This window comes from Protopterus annectens, chromosome 4.part1 (assembly GCF_019279795.1).
Source record: "Protopterus annectens isolate FY-2018-M chromosome 4.part1, PAN1.0, whole genome shotgun sequence".
NCBI classification, from domain to species: Eukaryota; Metazoa; Chordata; order Ceratodontiformes; family Protopteridae; genus Protopterus; species Protopterus annectens.
In genome coordinates, this window is record NC_056734.1 from 814,741,132 (window position 1) to 814,759,341 (window position 18,210).

General features: G+C 41.1%; 1 protein-coding gene across 1 annotated transcript in view; it reads right to left on the reverse strand.

The window, feature by feature from the left end:
• Positions 1-18,210, reverse strand: part of DGKD (diacylglycerol kinase delta) — a 1,200,459-nt gene that overhangs the window by 159,884 nt on the left and 1,022,365 nt on the right. The window contains exons 21-24 of the mRNA XM_044070581.1: positions 15,220-15,327; positions 14,658-14,771; positions 12,452-12,586; positions 10,232-10,386 (exon numbers count right to left, since the gene is read on the reverse strand). Coding sequence (XP_043926516.1) covers positions 10,232-10,386; positions 12,452-12,586; positions 14,658-14,771; positions 15,220-15,327 — 512 coding nt within the window. The remainder of the gene's footprint in view (positions 1-10,231; positions 10,387-12,451; positions 12,587-14,657; positions 14,772-15,219; positions 15,328-18,210) is intronic.

The window sequence follows — 18,210 nt, forward strand, 5'->3', positions numbered from 1 at the left end:
CCCTTCTAGCTGAAGTGATTGCAAGCAGGAATACAGTCTTCCAAGATAAGTACTGTAATTCTGCTGTTGCTGCTGGTTCAAAAGGGGGGAGTGTCAACTTTTCTAACACAAAGTTCAAGTCCCATGTAGGTAATGGTGGTTTCCTTGGTGGCTTTACATTTTTAATTCCTCTGAGAAACTGCCTGAGTAGAGGTTGAGAGAAGACTGGAGGATCCATGTTGTATTCTGCTGAAATTGCTGATGCATGAATCTTAATGGAGGAGTAAGACAGACCATTGTGGAAAAGCTCTGCTAAGTATTCCAGGATGTTAGCTATGTTTGCCAATGATGCATCTACTCCTTTTGTTGCACTCCAAATGAGATATCTTTTCCATTTTGCTGAATAAGTTTTCCTTGTTGAGGGTCTGCGAGCCTCCAAGATAATGTCTTTAACCCTTTGAGATAAATCTGGGTTATATTTCCTTATGTAATGTTCCAAGCAGCTAGCTGCAGTGTTTTCAAGTTTGGATGCAGGATTTTGAAGTTGTTCTGTGTTAGCAGTAGAGGTATTAGGGGTAGAGGCCATGCGTGTTCCCGGGACATACTCCTCAGTAGCGGGTACCAATGTTGCCTCGGCCAATCTGGAGCTATCAAGATGATCCTTGGGTGATCTTCTTTGATCTTCAGTAGCACTTTGTGCATCAAAGGAAGAGGTGGGAATGCATATGCTGTCAGGTTTTCCCAACTGAAGAATAGGGAGTCCACCTTCCAAGCAAGTGGGTGGTATGTCCTTGTGCAGAATTTTTTCAATTGGTGGTTGTGCGGGGATGTGAACAGGTCTATTTCTGGCAGTCCCCATTTCCTTGTGATGGTTTTGAAGATGTCTGGATGCAGCATCCATTCGTGGGCATCCGTGGTGGTTCTGCTTAAGATGTCTGCTAGTATATTTTCTTTTCCTGGCATGAATATGGCTTGGAGCTGAATGTTGAGGCTCAGGGCCACATTCCAGAGGTCCATTGCCATCCGGCATAGAGGATATGAATGTGTGCCTCCCTGTTTGTTGATATACCACATAACTGTGGTGTTGTCCGTCCTTATCAGCAAATGACCCTGTTGTAGAAATGGTCTGAATGTCTGAATTGCCTGTTTTACTGCCAGCATTTCCTTTTGATTTATGTGTAGGTTCATCTGGTCTGGAGTCCATAAGCCTTGAATGCACTTGTCCACCATGTGTGCCCCCCAACCGAGGTCTGAGGCGTCCGTGGTGATAGTCTGGGTTGGGTGAGGCCTGTGGAAGGGCAGTCCTTTGTTCAATTGACAGGCCTGGGCCCACCACTGGAATTCTTGCTTCAGGCATGGAATTATTGGAATTTTGGTTTCTAGGCTGTGCTTGTGCTGAGACCATAAATTCCTCAGGTACCATTGTAACTTCCTCATATGTAGTCTGGCCTGTGGGATTAATATTATGCAGGATGCCATGTAACCCAGGGCTTGCAGGATTTTCCTTGCTGTAAGCTGGTTCTGCGTTGTTAATGCCATGAAATAGAGTGGTAGCTGCTTCTGTTTTTCTGCTGTGAGGAATGCCATCTGGTTTGATGTGTCCAGTTCTGCACCCAGGAAGGTTATCTTTTGGGATGGTATCAGCCTTGACTTTTTTGTGTTGACTGTGTATCCCAGGGCTTGCAACAGGTGAATAACCTTTTTCAAATCTTTTGTTAATTTGTCTTTGCTGTCCGCTTGTAACAGGCAGTCGTCCAGGTATGGATAAATTTGAATTCCCTGAAGCCTGCAATGAGCAATTACTGATGCCAGGCATTTCGTGAATACTCTGGGCGCAGTAGATAAGCCAAAAGGCAATGCTGAGATTTGATAATGCTCTGATCCTGCAAGAAATCTGAGGTATCTTCTGCAATGCAATTTGGTCGTATGGGGACGTGCAGGTATGCCTCCTTGAGATCCAGAGTCACCAGCCAAGACTACTTGTCCAGCATGGGAAGAAGTTGCTGTAGGGTCAGCATTTTGAATTTTGGAACAATGAGATATGTGTTTAGAGCGGACAGGTCGAGGATAGGTCTCCATTGTTTTTCCTTTCTTGGTACTAGGAAAAGCCTTGAATAAAATCCTTGTCCTTGTTCCATAGCCGGTACCTTTTCTATAGCTCTCATCCTTAGCAAGTGGTCTATTTGCTGTAGAGCGTTTGTCCTTTGGTTTGGAGGTAGGTTTGGCATTCCTCTCTTCCTTGGAAGAGTATGGAAGTGAAACCTGTAGCCTTTGTCTATTGTCTGTAAAATCCATTTGTCTCTTGTAATGTAATGCCAATTTACTGAAAATAAGGCTAATTTTCCGCCTAAGGGTGCTGCCAGTTGTTCCCTGGTAGGCGGTTTCAGAGCCAAGTCACTGTGATTGTCCTGTAGAAGTGGTAGTGGCTGGATCTGTGGCAGTAGTTCTCTGGCTGTTAGGCTGCCACTGACGTCCCCTGTAGGCACCTCTGGATTGACCTCTGCCTCTAGGGCGTCTATTTCTGCTTCTCTGTGCTCTGGTGGTGTCTGGAAAGGACCAATTCTTGGAAGGCCAGTTCCTACTAAACCTCGGAGGCTGGACCTGTAAGAAATCCTTGACTGTCTGGACAGATTTAGCTTTTTCTTCCACCTTCTTCAACACTTGCTGTGCAGGGGAACCAAACAAACTGTGCTTTTCCATGGGAGCATCTAGAAGCTTTGACTTTACATGGTCTGGTAAGGATTGTTCTTTTAACCATGCATGCCTTCTGATTACTATACCAGTCATAGCTGATCTAAAGGAAGCCTCCAGTGCATCATAGCCGCATTTTAAGGAATGATTACTGACCTGCTGAGTGTTATGCACCAAATCCTGAAGGGACTTACGGTCTAAAGGTTCAGGTGCGGACAGTTTTTTAGTAAGCTGATCTAACAGAAATTCCTGATACTGAATCATGTGGAATTGACAGTTTAAGGCCCTAGCCGAAAGAGTAGCAGAAGTATAAACTTTTTACCCCATCTTTCCAATGCCCTAGATTCTCTTTCAGAGGGGAGGGGGTTTTTGGCAGAGGCAACTGCTACAGCTTTGGGGCCCTGTGAAATAGTTTCAGGATCTGCAATAGGAGCCTTATACAAATGATAATGTGTGTCCGGAACCCTGTAGTATCTGTCGGGCTTAGCAGGGGCCGGAGGCAGTGAGTCAGGGGAAGTACAAGCATCATTAAATGCATCATCCACAACTGAAAGTACTGGAGGAATAGCTAAAGGCCTATGCTGTGGTAAATGCAAAAAGGTCCTAAGCCTTTTCCTAGAGTCTGAAAAATCCTGGCCCTGCCATTGAAATTGTTCCCTCATAGCATGCAAGGTTTCCCCAAAAGAAAATTCCTCAGGAGGAGAGGCAGAAGGTATTGGAATCCTCTGCATCAGAGTCCTCATATGGAGAATAAGGGCCCTCTGGAGGATTTGTATTTTCTGAATCATCAGAGGAATAATCTGAAGAAACTGGCTCAGGGGGCTCTGCTCTAAGCCTCTTCTCTGGAGGTGGGTGAGAGGCCCTGTCAGGGTGAAACTGGGTTCCCCTGATCATAGAAATGAGATCCTCTGCTAGACTAAGCATTTGAGCACTAGAGCTAGGCCTGTGAGAGGGGGCTTTAGCAGGCACGGCCTTTGAAGATTTAGCTGCTTTAGCCCTGGCAAAGGCCTTAATTGACATGGAAGCAGGGGGCCTAGCAGCTCCACGTGCAGGAGTAGATACATCTAAGGGGATAGTATCTGACAAATCCTGAGAAACAGTAAGAGCAGGTAGATTTTCAGTAGCAGATTCAGCCAAGCTGGAAGAGGCCTCGGTAGAAGGAGGCATGCTTTCGGCCGAAGGAAGAACCGCGGACTCGGCTTCAGCTGAAACCGAGACACTCGCGGTAGGCTTAGCCGCGGTTTCGGCCGAAATCGCGGACCGCGAGTGTCGGTCCTTTTCCTTACACTTTTTAGCTAAATGTGAAGTTGGAGTCTCCGACGGCATGATATAAGCAAAAGCGGAGCCGAAAAACTCCTCTGCAAACTCCGACCGACGTCTAAGTGTTCGTCGGTTGAAGGAAGCACAGGCTAGGCAAGCTGCTACGTCGTGGTCTGGGCCTAAACAAGGTAGGCAGTAAAATCCAAAAAAGAAAGAAGAATGGCAGGACACTGCTGGATTAACTCCTTCTTTTATTAAAACAACCAAAACATCCAAGGATAAGCGCTTTCGGGTGTGATACCCTTCATCAGATAAAGAGAACAAACATTACCACTGTTTTAAATTAAAATGCCAACCAATCAGCAATCAGTAAATTACCCGCCTTTTTAGTAGGGCGGGTTTCAAAGGAACCATGTCATTTAACCCTGGGCTCCTATGAGCCCTCAGCTCCAAGATCCATTCAGATTCAAGGGATTCTGTCATCAACCTTATGTCTCCTCCCCTATTATTTAACCTTACGTTAACCACAGCCCTGAAGCTGAAAGTATGTGTTGAGTGCTGTTCAATGTGCCTATAAAGAGCATTATGCTCATTTTTATTTCTGATATTGGAAAGATGCTGTAAAATTCTGATCTTAAACATATTATTGGTCTTCCCAACATAATATGCTGCGCATTGTTCACATGTAGCCAAATAAACTATGTTACTTGTCCTGCAGGTAGCCCTTGCCTTAAGATGGTATAACCTTCCAGTATCAGGATGTTTAAAAGTTGCATTCTTATTGATAGACGGACAGGCTTTACATAAGCCACAGGGAACACTGCCTGGGCTCTCCTTAAATAAATTGGATGTAGTAAAAGCCTTTTCATTACAAAGGATGTCCTTCAAATTCTTATTTCTCTTGTATCCAAAGCTGGGTCTGGTTCCTAATAGATCCTTTAGCTTATTGTCACTTCTTAAGATGTTCCAGTTTTTAAAAATTATATTTTTTATATCTTTGGTATTGCTACTATAGGTGACAAACAACTTAGGTTCCCTTTTTTGTGGAGCTTTGGCCTTGGATTCAACGAGCTCTTGTCTGATCCATGGTTTGTATTTACTATCCCTTTTCTGTCTGCTATCATTGATGACTTCACTAATCATCCCCTCTTTGGGCTCTAACAACAATTTGGTTATAAAAATGGCTGATAAAGGGGGTGCCGTAGTGGTGATGGACACCACCTTTTACCAACAGAAAATTCAGGGGTTGTTATTAGATAAGAAAGTCTATGTTCCACTCAACCCCATAGGTGTCAAGATGCTAGTGGATGAAGTACACAACAGCTTGAAGAGGTTAAATTTTGATATGCTAATAAGTGATGAGATGCCACAATTTCTTTGGATAGAAAAAGCAGTTATACCTATTTTTAAAGCTCTGCCAAAAATTCATAAATCAGTAGAAGACCCCCCATTCAGACCCATTGTCTCGGGCAGAGGCTGGGTCACGGAGCATATCTCCATCTGGGTAGAATATACACTTCGACCACTTCTAGATAAAGCAACCTCTGTGTTGAAAGACACTGGTGATTTCCTTAGAAGGGTAGGCAGGTTCAATCATAATAAGCCACAGGGAAAACTTTTAATGGTGACGTTGGATGTCCATAATCTTTTTACTGTGATCAGTAATGACTTTGGTATCCAAGCCATAGGTGGGGTTCTGAGTGACTTGGGTGAGGAGGACAACAATATATCCTCAGTTAAGATGATGTTGGCCTTGGTCTTAGAGAATAATGTCTTTATAGGGAACAAGCAAATATATAGACAAGCACAGGGGGTAGCTATGGGCACCCCCTGTGCTAATACATACCAACCTGGTCCTTTGGTTTTGGGAGAAAGATGTAATTTTAGAACATCCATTATGGAAACAACATGTGTATATGTATACACGCTTTGTAGACGATGTTTTTCTTTTGGAGGGTGAGGCAGACATGTTAATAGATTTTGTCAGCTATCTACATTCCACTACATCCTTCCTTAGATTTAAGTTGAATTTCTCTGATACCAGCATAGATTTTTGGATGTCAGTATTACACAAACTAGCAATGGTTTTCATCGAAGTTATTTAGAAAGGATTGCTGGAAAAACAGTTTGCTATGCTTTGATAGCATGCATCCCGTCATATGTTCCCCAACATAGTTCAGGGCCAGGCAGGCAGAATATCTAGGATATCAATGAATGATACAGAGTATGAGAAAGAGATAGAGTCCTTGAAGCAATGTTTTTGGACAGAGGATACAAAGAGGGATGATTAGTGAAGTCATCAATGATAGCAGGCAGAAAAGGGATAGTAAATACAAACCATGGATCAGACAAGAGCTCGTTGAATCCAAGGCCAAAGCTCCACAAAAAGGGAACCTAAGTTGTTTGTCACCTATAGTAGCAATACCAAAGATATAAAAAATATAATTTTTAAAAACTGGAACATCTTAAGAAGTGACAATAAGCTAAAGGATCTATTAGGAACCAGACCCAGCTTTGGATACAAAAGAAATAAGAATTTGAAGGACATCCTTTGTAATGAAAAGGCTTTTACTACATCCAATTTATTTAAGGAGAGCCCAGGCAGTGTTCCCTGTGGCTTATGTAAAGCCTGTCCGTCTATCAATAAGAATGCAACTTTTAAACATCCTGTTACTGGAAGGTTATACCATCTTAAGGCAAGGGCTACCTGCAGGACAAGTAACATAGTTTATTTGGCTACATGTGAACAATGCGCAGCATATTATGTTGGGAAGACCAATAATATGTTTAAGATCAGAATTTTACAGCATCTTTCCAATATCAGAAATAAAATGAGCATAATGCTCTTTATAGGCACATTGAACAGCACTCAACACATACTTTCAGCTTCAGGGCTGTGGTTAACGTAAGGTTAAATAATAGGGAGGAGACATAAGGTTGATGACAGAATCCCTTGAATCTGAATGGATCTTGGAGCTGAGGGCTCATAGGAGCCCAGGGTTAAATGACATGGTTCCTTTGAAACCCGCCCTACTAAAAAGGCGGGTAATTTACTGATTGCTGATTGGTTGGCATTTTAATTTAAAACAGTGGTAATGTTTGTTCTCTTTATCTGATGAAGGGTATCACACCCGAAAGCGCTTATCCTTGGATGTTTTGGTTGTTTTAATAAAAGGAGTTAATCCAGCAGTGTCCTGCCATTCTTCTTTCTTTTTTGGATTTTGCTGTTTGCTGTTTGGTGGAACTTTGTCATAGCACAGAACTTTTGGTTTTGAAGGTAGGCAGTAAGAGTGGAAATCTTTATGAGGTATTTGTTTCCCACAAGTTAAACAGTTATTCACTTTTTCTGACATCGGCTGAGGCAAGAAAGAGTCCCCAACGGGGTACTTAGCTTTTTAGAAGTCTTCGGTAGTAGCAATCTCTGGTTCTGACCGACCGGCACTTGCGAACAGCTTCTGCTTCGGGCACCACGCGGCAAGAAAGACTGAGGAAAATGGCGTCGGCTGATACCTTTATACCCGAAGAACTGCAGCTATGACGTCGGGTGAAGTGCGACATCAGCCGAGGCCAGACCCAGACTTTGGAATCCGGCCGACCGAAGGGCTGCCTGAGGCCAGGACAACCCATTTGTTAGGACTGCAGATGCATCCTTGAAGGACATCCTTCCCCATGATCGTAGTACGTATCTTCCGTGAGGGACTCCTCTGGGGAGTCCATGTGTTTCCTCTTACACACCCGTTTCCGAGGGGGTTCTTCAGTGGGAGCATCCAAAGAGGAACACTCAGAAAGGGAAATACCCTGGACAGGGGTTTCCTGGGCCTTGTGCTCTCGGAGTCCTGGGAGGGTGGCCTTGGACAGCTGCGGCTCAGAAGGAAATTGGGGAATAACCGATGTAGGAGGATTGCTAGAAGCAAGCACACTCTACATCACCCAGAAAGCAGGCCCGCCCAAAGAGGAGTGGGAGCCCGGAACTGAAGACAAAATCAGAACTGGGGTCACACCCCACTCCACACGGTCTGCCCCCAAGGACGGAGCCTCAAGCAAACTCGGAGCGGTAGTCACCCTCTGATCCGAAGCCGAGACTGATAACACAGTCGGAACAGAGACCGGAACCGGAGGTCCCACCCCCCAAGCATGAGATTGAGGGAGGGTGGGTTCCGACGGAACCAACCCCCAAAGGGGCCTCGGGGCCTCAGGCACTGTCGTTGTTGGCACAGAGGAAAGGGGCCCTCTAGAAAATGTTGGATATATGAGCCTTGGAACCGAGGGATCCAAGGGAGGAGAGTATGTAGGCGTCGCCGGAGTAATAGACCCAAAGCCTGGAGTGGGATAGGGTCTAGGCAAATTTGAAATTCCCCTGGCGGTCAGCAGCTGGTCAAAAAGGCACACCACATCCAATTCTGAAAGGCTCCTGGTGGATCCTACCGATGCCCCTAAGGGGGAATCAGGACGATCCAAAAAGGGGATGCAGGCTTGTCCAGCAAACGGGTCCACAGACGACGAGTATCGGGTCCATGGTGTATCACAGAACGACACAGACGATTCCAACTTAGAAACTGGCAACAACGGTATGGTTGGAGCCGAGAACGGGCTCGGAGCCGAAGTCACAACAGGGGTGGATGTCAAAAACGGCTCCGAAGATGTTGTTGGAACACACATCGGAGCAGAGGTGGGCGACGGTGCCAAGACAGACAAACTGATCAGAACCAAGGTAGTAGATGGCGCTGAAGTTGTCAGTGCCGGGGTAGGGGCTGACGAGGAGACCTCGGTAAGCTTCGCTGGAGCCGAACTCGGAACCAATGTAGTCAGAACTGAGGAGACAGTACGGTGCTCGGAAGAAGACTTTTGGGCCTTGTGCTTATGGCTTTTACCTCTGTCACTAGCCGGTGAAGAGGGGTCTGAGCGAGGATGTTTCTTGTCCACAGAAGGAGGGGACGAGATCTCCCGTCACAGAAATCGCCTCCAAAAAAGGCAATGCAAGCAGGCCCTTCAGAATCAATTTATTCCGACGTTCATTCCGTGTCCGCTAACTGAAGCTAGCACAAGTATCACACAGGAGTTTCGCCGACAAATGCGGAACCCCCACACAGTACACACACTCTTCATGAAGGTCGCTATTCGGACTTTTACCACTGCAAGAAGAGCAGTGTTTAAACCCTGTAGTTTCCTTCTTCTCAGACATAACAGTAAACACGCTCACACAAAAGGAAAAGAGTGAGGAAAGTGGAGAAAATGAAGAAAGTAAAGAGAGGAGATACCAACAATGGTAATACCACAAGGGTAGAAAGTTCAAAATACCAACAACGGTATGAAAGGGATATCAAAGAACAAGCAATAAACGAGAAAAAAACGTTTATAAAAACTTGTAAATATAGAAGATAAATCACTTAGCTGGAGAGCTCAGTGAAATGCTGCTATATGGCTGCGCGGCAAATGAGATCTGAGGTAAATGAGTAAAGGACATTGTGGGTAGCAGCTTAGCTCAAGAGTTTTTGGTGCACGCAAGCTTGGTATAAGGCCGACTCTGTTCTGAGCCCATCAGTGATGAATACGAAGAAGATTAACAACTTCAGATGACTGCTTTGTGCAATAAATAAAAACATTTAAACCTAGTTGACCTATAACTTGAAATGCCTCAATTTCTTAATGTGTAATGTATGACAGACAGAAAAAAGAATAAATTGATGATAGATTAAAAACATTTCTCTTTTTTCCTCTTTCATACACAAGCCTATGTGAAAATTTCCGCTTTACTTTACGGGTTATGGAAGACCCTGTTTTAATGCACTGTTTCCATTGCAAAAACACTACTGTTAGGAACACTTACTTCAAAATGTTCACCTTACATTGTTACATAAACAGAAATTCTTGGAGGGACAGATTCATTACCAAAAGATATTCCTACCTGTGAAACAAACTTACCATGCATGTTAAATTGTACACCACTAATCCCATTATCAAGAAGGGATGTAAACATAACAGCAAGATATCCTAGGATGCATGCCTAAGCTATACTTTGTTTTAGGTTCCATTTAACTCTACTGAGATAAGGTTTCTACAATTCATAGATATACTACCTAAGCTAGAGAGACTACCTATGTCATGTACACTTATAAAAACATTCTAGGCTGTATGGAAATCACAATCTACCTTTCTACAATATCTGGCCTAGATATCTACCTTGACAGCTGTCAAAAGGAAGCTAGACATAGTAAACAATGCATGGCAATAAAACATGAACAATGCATGGCAATAAAACATGTATATCACATAAAAAAGTCCACTGTGCACTACTTCTTACCAGTGGATTAATGCTCCAGATGTGCATCCAAATTCATTGATCTGTACTGCTTCATCATTAGACAGAATCTCAGACTGTGATGTTATTTGGGAGGTAGGACGAACAATTTCACACCGTTGTTTGTCTTCCCAGGACTTCAAGGTATTTTCAAATGCCTAAACAAAAAAGCACAATAAAAATACAAATACAGAATGCAACAGTTCAGCCCTGTGTTAAACAAACAGGATATTTTTTCTTTTCCATTTCATGTGCAAGTATTTTTTAGTCACAAAGCAAAATATCCTCACATCAACTAAATCGAATGTACAAAAGCTTGAATGTTTTTCTCTTACAGTATTGCCAGTTACACTGACCACATCATAACTGCCCCTCCCACATAAAGCCACTTTTCCTTCCATTTGTTACACCTACTACAAAGGAAATGATTTTGGGTGAAGAAGTACAGTTACTACTGAGAAACCCCCAGAGAATGGTTCTGGGAGACCTTTTACCAATTTCATTAGTTCACTCTCCTTCAAACGCCCTACCATACCATAAATGACTGTTAATTGGTTCTCACAGTATTCATAACTTTTGCTTCATTGTGTTACCTGGTCCATTCTTTTTAAATCTCTGAAGCTGCTGGCCTTGGAAGGGAACTACCTTTTTGACCCATTCATGTGTCTTGGATGCTCAGAATATTCCCACCTTAAGCTAAGCATACCTCTCTATTCCATAGCACACAAAAGCATGTGCTTTTTATTTCATTCTGCGGTATAAATACGGAACATCACATTTTACTCCCTCCATTTCCTTTCCTCTTGTTTTTCCTCATGCTCTTACTCAAAACTTATAAAAAAACTCTGAATAGAGCTGTAGGAGAAAAATAAACTAATGTTCACATTAAAGAATGCTAAACAAATATGCACTAATATTAACCTGAGTCTTACTGCACCCTACCTGAATTGTTGTAAATCACTAATATGTCACTATTTTTGGTCCTCGTTATTTTGGAAATTTCTTGGTGACTGTGTTAGTCCTAGCTACTTTGCTATTGTTAGCATTTTATGTATTTATTTACTTGTTTTAAATTTAACCAAATAGATGGGCTGATTCTTGGGCCATTTTCAGCCATGACCCAAGAAATGAAAATTTATAACTACAGAAATAAGGTGTTAATCATATTTTTATTAGAAAGATAATATTAAACTTACAATAGTTTTAAAATTTTAAACATATAGCAACTGTAAAGTTTTCATATAACCTTAATCAAATAAATTTATCACAGAAAATATTGAAAGAAGTAATGTAAGATTTATGTACACTTCATAACAGGCCATGTAATTTAACATTTTCCATAAAGTCAAAGTTTTGTGAATTAGTAAAAGTTGCAGACAGATCCCAGAGATGATTTCTCAAATTACAAGGAACAGGGAAAAAAAAAAAAGAGTTGTAGTTGCAAAATTTGTTTGAGTTAGTAACGACAGTTATTCTGACATTTCAGTTACATCCTAGCCAGGATTTAGAAGCTACGGTCAGTGAAATGAAATTTAGAGATAAGCGTCTGGAGTGTAGGTCTTTACCATGGCTTCTGAGGTTGTAGTTAGGGTGGGTGCAATCAGTTTCATGGTGAATGACGATGGGGTGTCTTGGTTAAACAATATGAAGAGTAGGGTGCCTATGAGGAGCTTGATCTGCCTTCTACAGATAGCCAATTGGCTTTTAATAGGGTAACACTGTGATGTTCCATATGTGGAGAGCTGGTGATGAACAGGCAGATTTTGTTACAGATCAACTGAAGTAATGTTGTCGTTTTTGGAGAAGATGTGGCAAAAGGTGGCAAACTAAATTCCAATTGGACAAGCAGGATTCCATCAATGGCAGTTCTGGCACAGGAATTAGAATAATTTCTGTGCCCAGGACAGCAAGTTGTTGATCCTGGGCCTGAAGTTCACAAAGTGTTCCTAAAAGTTGAGGGATTGCTGAAGCCAAATCCCTAGATATCTAAAGGATAGTACAGTTTTTATGGGATTATTGAAATGATCAGTGATCTGCAGCATTTTAGGCATGGTATAATACAATACAATACAGCTATGTTGCATTAAAGCAAAAAAAAAAAAATCAGAAGAATTTATTTCCTTATTTGATAAACAGTGCAAAACTCAGAGAATGTACTGCAGAAATAGTATGCTGCTGTAGATGACAAACCATTTCTGCTGACATAGGCTTTCATATTCTCACCCTGTCTCGGGTTAATGTCTGTGTTCTATTCTTGTGGATGATTCGCACATATCCCGGGGGCTGAATCCATGCCTCTCCATCTACTTGTACAGGTACACCCTCATCTCCCAGGATTGTGATTTTCACTGTTCGACACTGTCAACAGATTACAGAAATACATGACATTCTTCTATGTGAACTGGATTAACTGTAGTAACATTTTTCTATGACATTAATTGACAGCACTATAAAAGACTGACATTACATAGATGTAAATTAGTGATGTTCATAAATGATATGTTACTAAAGTTTCATAACTGCACATAAACTGTGTTCACAATTACAAGCAAACTGAGCATGACACACTGACACCTTAACATAAGTAACTATAATGTACTTGTTAGTGAACTGATAAATGATTCAAGAAGTTCAGTTCTGAAAGGTGCAACTGATATGATATGCATTCACGCAGGTGTAGAGTGAGAACTACATATCTAAAAGGAACAGAGACTCTCTAAGTCTGCAGCTGAGGAAATAAAAAGGGATTCCCAGTTTTGTATGACACTGGTATACATACCCTAATGTCACTTCCAACGAATGTAAACTTGACTAGCCCTAATATAACTTCCAAAGGAATGCAAATCCAATTCAGATCTGTGATGGAAGAAAAAATATACAACAGAGCACTAAAAAAACACTTTGAAATATACGGGAAGGGAAAATTCACATGGCCTAATTCCACATATAACTATTTCTTCACAATAATAAACACTCCACCTTCCGATGAAAGTAAATGCAGAAGTTTTGGCATTGATCACAATGAACAAATGGCAGAGCACTCAACATCACATTCTGAATGTCGGCTCTAAATGCTCCAAACACTACAAAGAAATCTCAACTTACTGTCATGTATCAACTGGAGCAGCAGCTATATAATATGGTAGGAAACGTGTGAACGTCATATAGTGGAACTCTGTGTGTGTAAAGGAACTCCCAACTCAACATGCCCAAGAATACAAACCGCTCATATTTCACAAACAAAAAACATGCACAGACATCAGTTCTATGCACACAAAGAACACAGTTCATGTATGAGATGAAAACATGAAGGAAGCACAATAAAGACACCAAGAGAGCACAAATAAAGACCCTTACACCCCATGAAAGAACTGAAAAGGATCCCAAAATTCTGAAAGACTGACATTTAATTAAACACTACACTAGGAACTTAACTGCTCATGGGGATTAAAAAAATACTAAAGTACTTTACACAAATAGTGAGTGCACAGAGGACATGATGACATCTGCTTCACAGATGATGAAACAAGTGCTCATAGGGTTTAAAGATCATGTTAAAAAGTGCAAAACATTTTTTTCTTTTCAAACACAAAAGTGTTCATATGCATCTTTATATATATATATATATATATATATATATATATATATATATATATATATATGTGCGAACACTTTTTGGTAAGAAAACAAAGGTGTATTTTACAAACTTTAAAAATATATAAGATCTAAACTAAAGGTGCAAAATGACTTTTTATGTATAAAAAAGATGTTTTGCACCTATTTACAAACAAAATCTTTTAAAATTTGCTTCCAAATGCAGAAGACGAAATGTAGCGAGACAAGTGTATGGCGTGAATATTCATCGGTGGGCAAGCAGCAGTTAAGTCACTTTGGGTTTCAGCTCTAAATGCTGAATTAGCATAGGTAGGTAACTGTAAATTAGTTTTTTGCGAAGCTGTTAACGTAACAATTTGGCAAGTACTAATTTACAATTACTTACCTATGCTAATCCAGTAAAATTACAACTGGAACCCAAAGTGACATGAACACCACCTACCCATTCATAACTATTCAATCTGTAAACACAGCTTGGTATATATTGTCTTCTGCATTTGAAAGCAACATTTAAAAATGTTTTATTTGTAAACAGATGCAAAACAACTTTTTTTATACATAAACAAAAGGTCATTTCAAACCTTTAGACGTGACCTTTAATTTGAAATACAGGAACCACTAATGAAGTGCCTCAAGCTCGAAGTTCAAAAGCTTGCATACAGATCAAAGGAAGAACACCTGCATCCTAAAATAGTTACTTCTCTGGGATACCGCTGTACTACGTGATAATGTAGGACACTGGTCCCTATCAGAAGTGCAGTCAGACATGATGATTGTCAAGGGGCAGAGGCCAAGCAATAACATGCAGCTTTACCTGTGCAATGCGATGGTGCTGAAGATTTATTACACGTGACACAGCCATCTGCATACTGCCGAACACAGCTACGACCTCAAGGATTCTGTCATCAAAGGAAGGTGCTGCAAAGGTCTACAGAATGAAGGGGGGAGGGACAGCAGAAAGAAGAGATGGACAGTAGGGAGAAGAAAGTAAGGGGAAGAGATAACCGGGAAAGTGGAGAAAGGGTGTTTGGTCAAAGGGGATAAAAGGTGAAATGGAAAGAGGACAAAAAAAGAACATGATTTCAACATTTTTATAAACAAAACAACTGCAAAAAGTTTACAGTGAAGCACAGAAGCAACAGCACATGCACAATAACACTGCTGCCATTAGGGAGCAAATGCTCCTAAACATGGAATTGCTGCAAACAATGTTCACAAATGCCATTAGTCAAAACAATGTAAACCAGTGGACCCCACGCCTGGCAATAAAGGCCATTACTCTGTCAACAAAGTGTAATCATAGGCAGCAGCCTTGGTCCATAAAAAGTACTCTAGCAGAGATGCTTAGAGCAAAGGGAACTGGAATTTCTACTTACATCATCTTCTTTTGTCCCGCCCCAGAAGTTGGTGCCTCCAGCATAACTCGGGATGTTCAACACTGCAATGCCTTGCAGACTGGGTAATGGGATTGAACGCCCATCACACTGCACAGAAATGAAAAGACAGAGCTAGAGAATCAATTGGTGATCAGGCTAGCAGAATATAAATTAAATGCAACTCAATTAACGTTACAGAAAAAAGGGAGACAGAAATTAATAACTAAGCATTACTTGCCACTGTCCTCATTTTTGTTCAATGTATTTTGGTGAATTCAAGTTCATCTGCACTAAGTTTCATTAACAATGTACACACATACACTGCTTTGTCTTTAACTGTTATGTAGACTGCATTTCTCTGTCTTGCAATTACTGTATCACACTGTTCTCACTATTAACTCATGCAGTCAATTTTTATCACTAACTGTGCCATTTTTTTTTTGCTAAATTTGTTAACTTATTTGTTAATTATTTGCTAATTATTGTTATATAACTAATTTCTTTAATGACTTGCTTTGTACATTGTTGATTAATACGTGTTCAATTTGATTGTTTAAAACTGTCTATTTCTATGTATGGAGCTTTTCTCCCTGGGCCTCCACTAAAAATGGGCCTCATGCCCAGTCAGACATTGCCCGGTAAACAAACAAAATAAATAAATAAAAACGCTGGACTGGGCAGGTGAGTATTACAGCAAAAGTCTGCCAGCAGACTGCTAAAATAGCAGCTGATACAAAGAAAAATCCTATTTGCATCTCGTTGCTATGCTCCTCCTTTAATGTCAATGACAACTTCTGAGTTGGAATAAAGAACACAGTAGGATTCCGATCTATACTTGTATGGTGGAGAGGATGAAATGCCTCAGCAGAACATATTATGCATATACATATACCTATGTGTGTGTATATATATATATATATATATATATATATATATATATATATATATATATATATATATATATATATTTAATATAGATACATATATATATATATATATATATATATATATATATAAATATCTATATATCTAGATTTCATTCATTTATAAATTTGTTAATAGGGAAATATGAGCAGGTAAGGTTCATTTGCTGTGAAGGTACATGGAGACATGCCAAAGACACAATGGTGCAGTCTTTACTAACAAATCAAAACAAGACTGCATTTCTTGTATTGTGAAAAAAAAGAAAGAAAACAGACAAACATATACTTAAAAATGTGCACATGGAAAATTGTGTGAATATTATTGAAAAAAGTAGCTTTATATTATGATTACAAGGAGAAACCCATAAGGTAGCATACTGCACAGTCAAGACAATAACTAGTAAACAAACATCTCTCACTTTTGCCGGATGACAAAAAATACTGTGTGGACATAGGTATTAATGACTTTTACACTCTATCTAGCTGTACCTGACAATATAATAATGTAAAATAAGAAGGAAGGAACTGTGAGGGCTAAGGATGACTTTGCCTTTAACTCTGCCTACACGGGTTCATAAAGGAAAACTCACCAAGAGCAGTGGAAAGGATCTGGGGACTGATAACGGTGTGCTGCAGACTAAGTGAGAAGACTACGGAAAATATCAGGAGCTAAGGACATAAAGAGGATACATTGTGTCTAGGGAGGGAAAAGAGAAGCACACCTGAAGAGGGGAAACAATAAACAAGGAGTAGTGAAAGTACAAGGAAGTGAGATCAGGAATATGGCACAACAAAACTGACAGGAATCTTATTGTCATCAGACTACCCAAAATATGAAAGGTTGCCAGAATTGTAGCTAAAAGATGAAGGAGGCAACCACTTCAAGTGTGAGGTGTTAGGGAACACAACAGGCAGAGCTTAGGCTAGATTTTTCTTTTAGTTTTTACTGATTGGTTTGTCTGTGTGACCTCTCTACTCATTTAGTTTGTTAGCTGGGATATTTTGCAGACACCCTAATGGTTATGGACATCAGCTGGGTACAACAACCCTGTGTTTCTATAGGTTAGCCAAACAGTCCACCTATGCTGTGCTGATATTGGACATGGGGGCTCTATGCTCCACACCTGAAGTATATCCCTCATTGGTAAGATCAGACCATAAATTAATTTCACTGGATGTCCACATCCCGACCCTACCCACAGCCCAGAAAACCACAGTGAAAAATTGCTCAAAAGCGAACTTCTCACTTCTCAAAACTGAAGTGGAATCCTTCAAGGCCCCAGGGCCAGAGGAAACTACAGCCCAAACTGCAGAATCCTATATAAACGCATTCTACGGACATCTCCAGGAATGCATGGATCATGCTATCCCAAACAAAACCAAAACATCCAAAGGCAAGCGTCCAGTCTTGTGGACCCCAGCCATAAATAAACTATACAACAGAAGGAGGAAGATACTACATGATACAGCAAAATCCCTAATAGAGAAGGCATCCCTGATCAGTACTAGCAAAAAATTACGATCCCTCATAAAATCCTCCAAGGCCAGCTTCGAGAGAAAAACTGCTCAGGACACTAAAGACAATCATACAGCTTTTTTCAGTTATGTTAGGAACCTGGGATGCAACTTCCAGACTTGTTCTGAGTTGATTCTAAACAACAAAAAATACACTGAACCCACAGACATCGCCAACATCCTGGCAGACAGGTTCAGTGCAAACATCTCCACCCCCTCCCCCCCCAAAAAAGAGCAAGTATCTATCCCGGCAGAGGGCTGCCTCCCAAACATCTCTGATGCTCAGGTGAAGGCGGCCCTCTCCAAAGCAAAAACACTGCATCCATGGGACCAGATGGCGTCCCAGGTTGCGTCCTACATGGACTCCAAGAAGAACTAATCCCTCAAATAAAACAGCTGTACAATCTCAGCCTCACTACAGGATATGTGCCCACAGAATGGTGTACAGCAACAGTGGTCCCGCTCCACAAAGATGGAGCCTCCACGGACTCTGGAAACTATCGCCCCATAAGCCTGACTAGCTTAGTCTGCAAGGCTATGGAGAGGATCATCA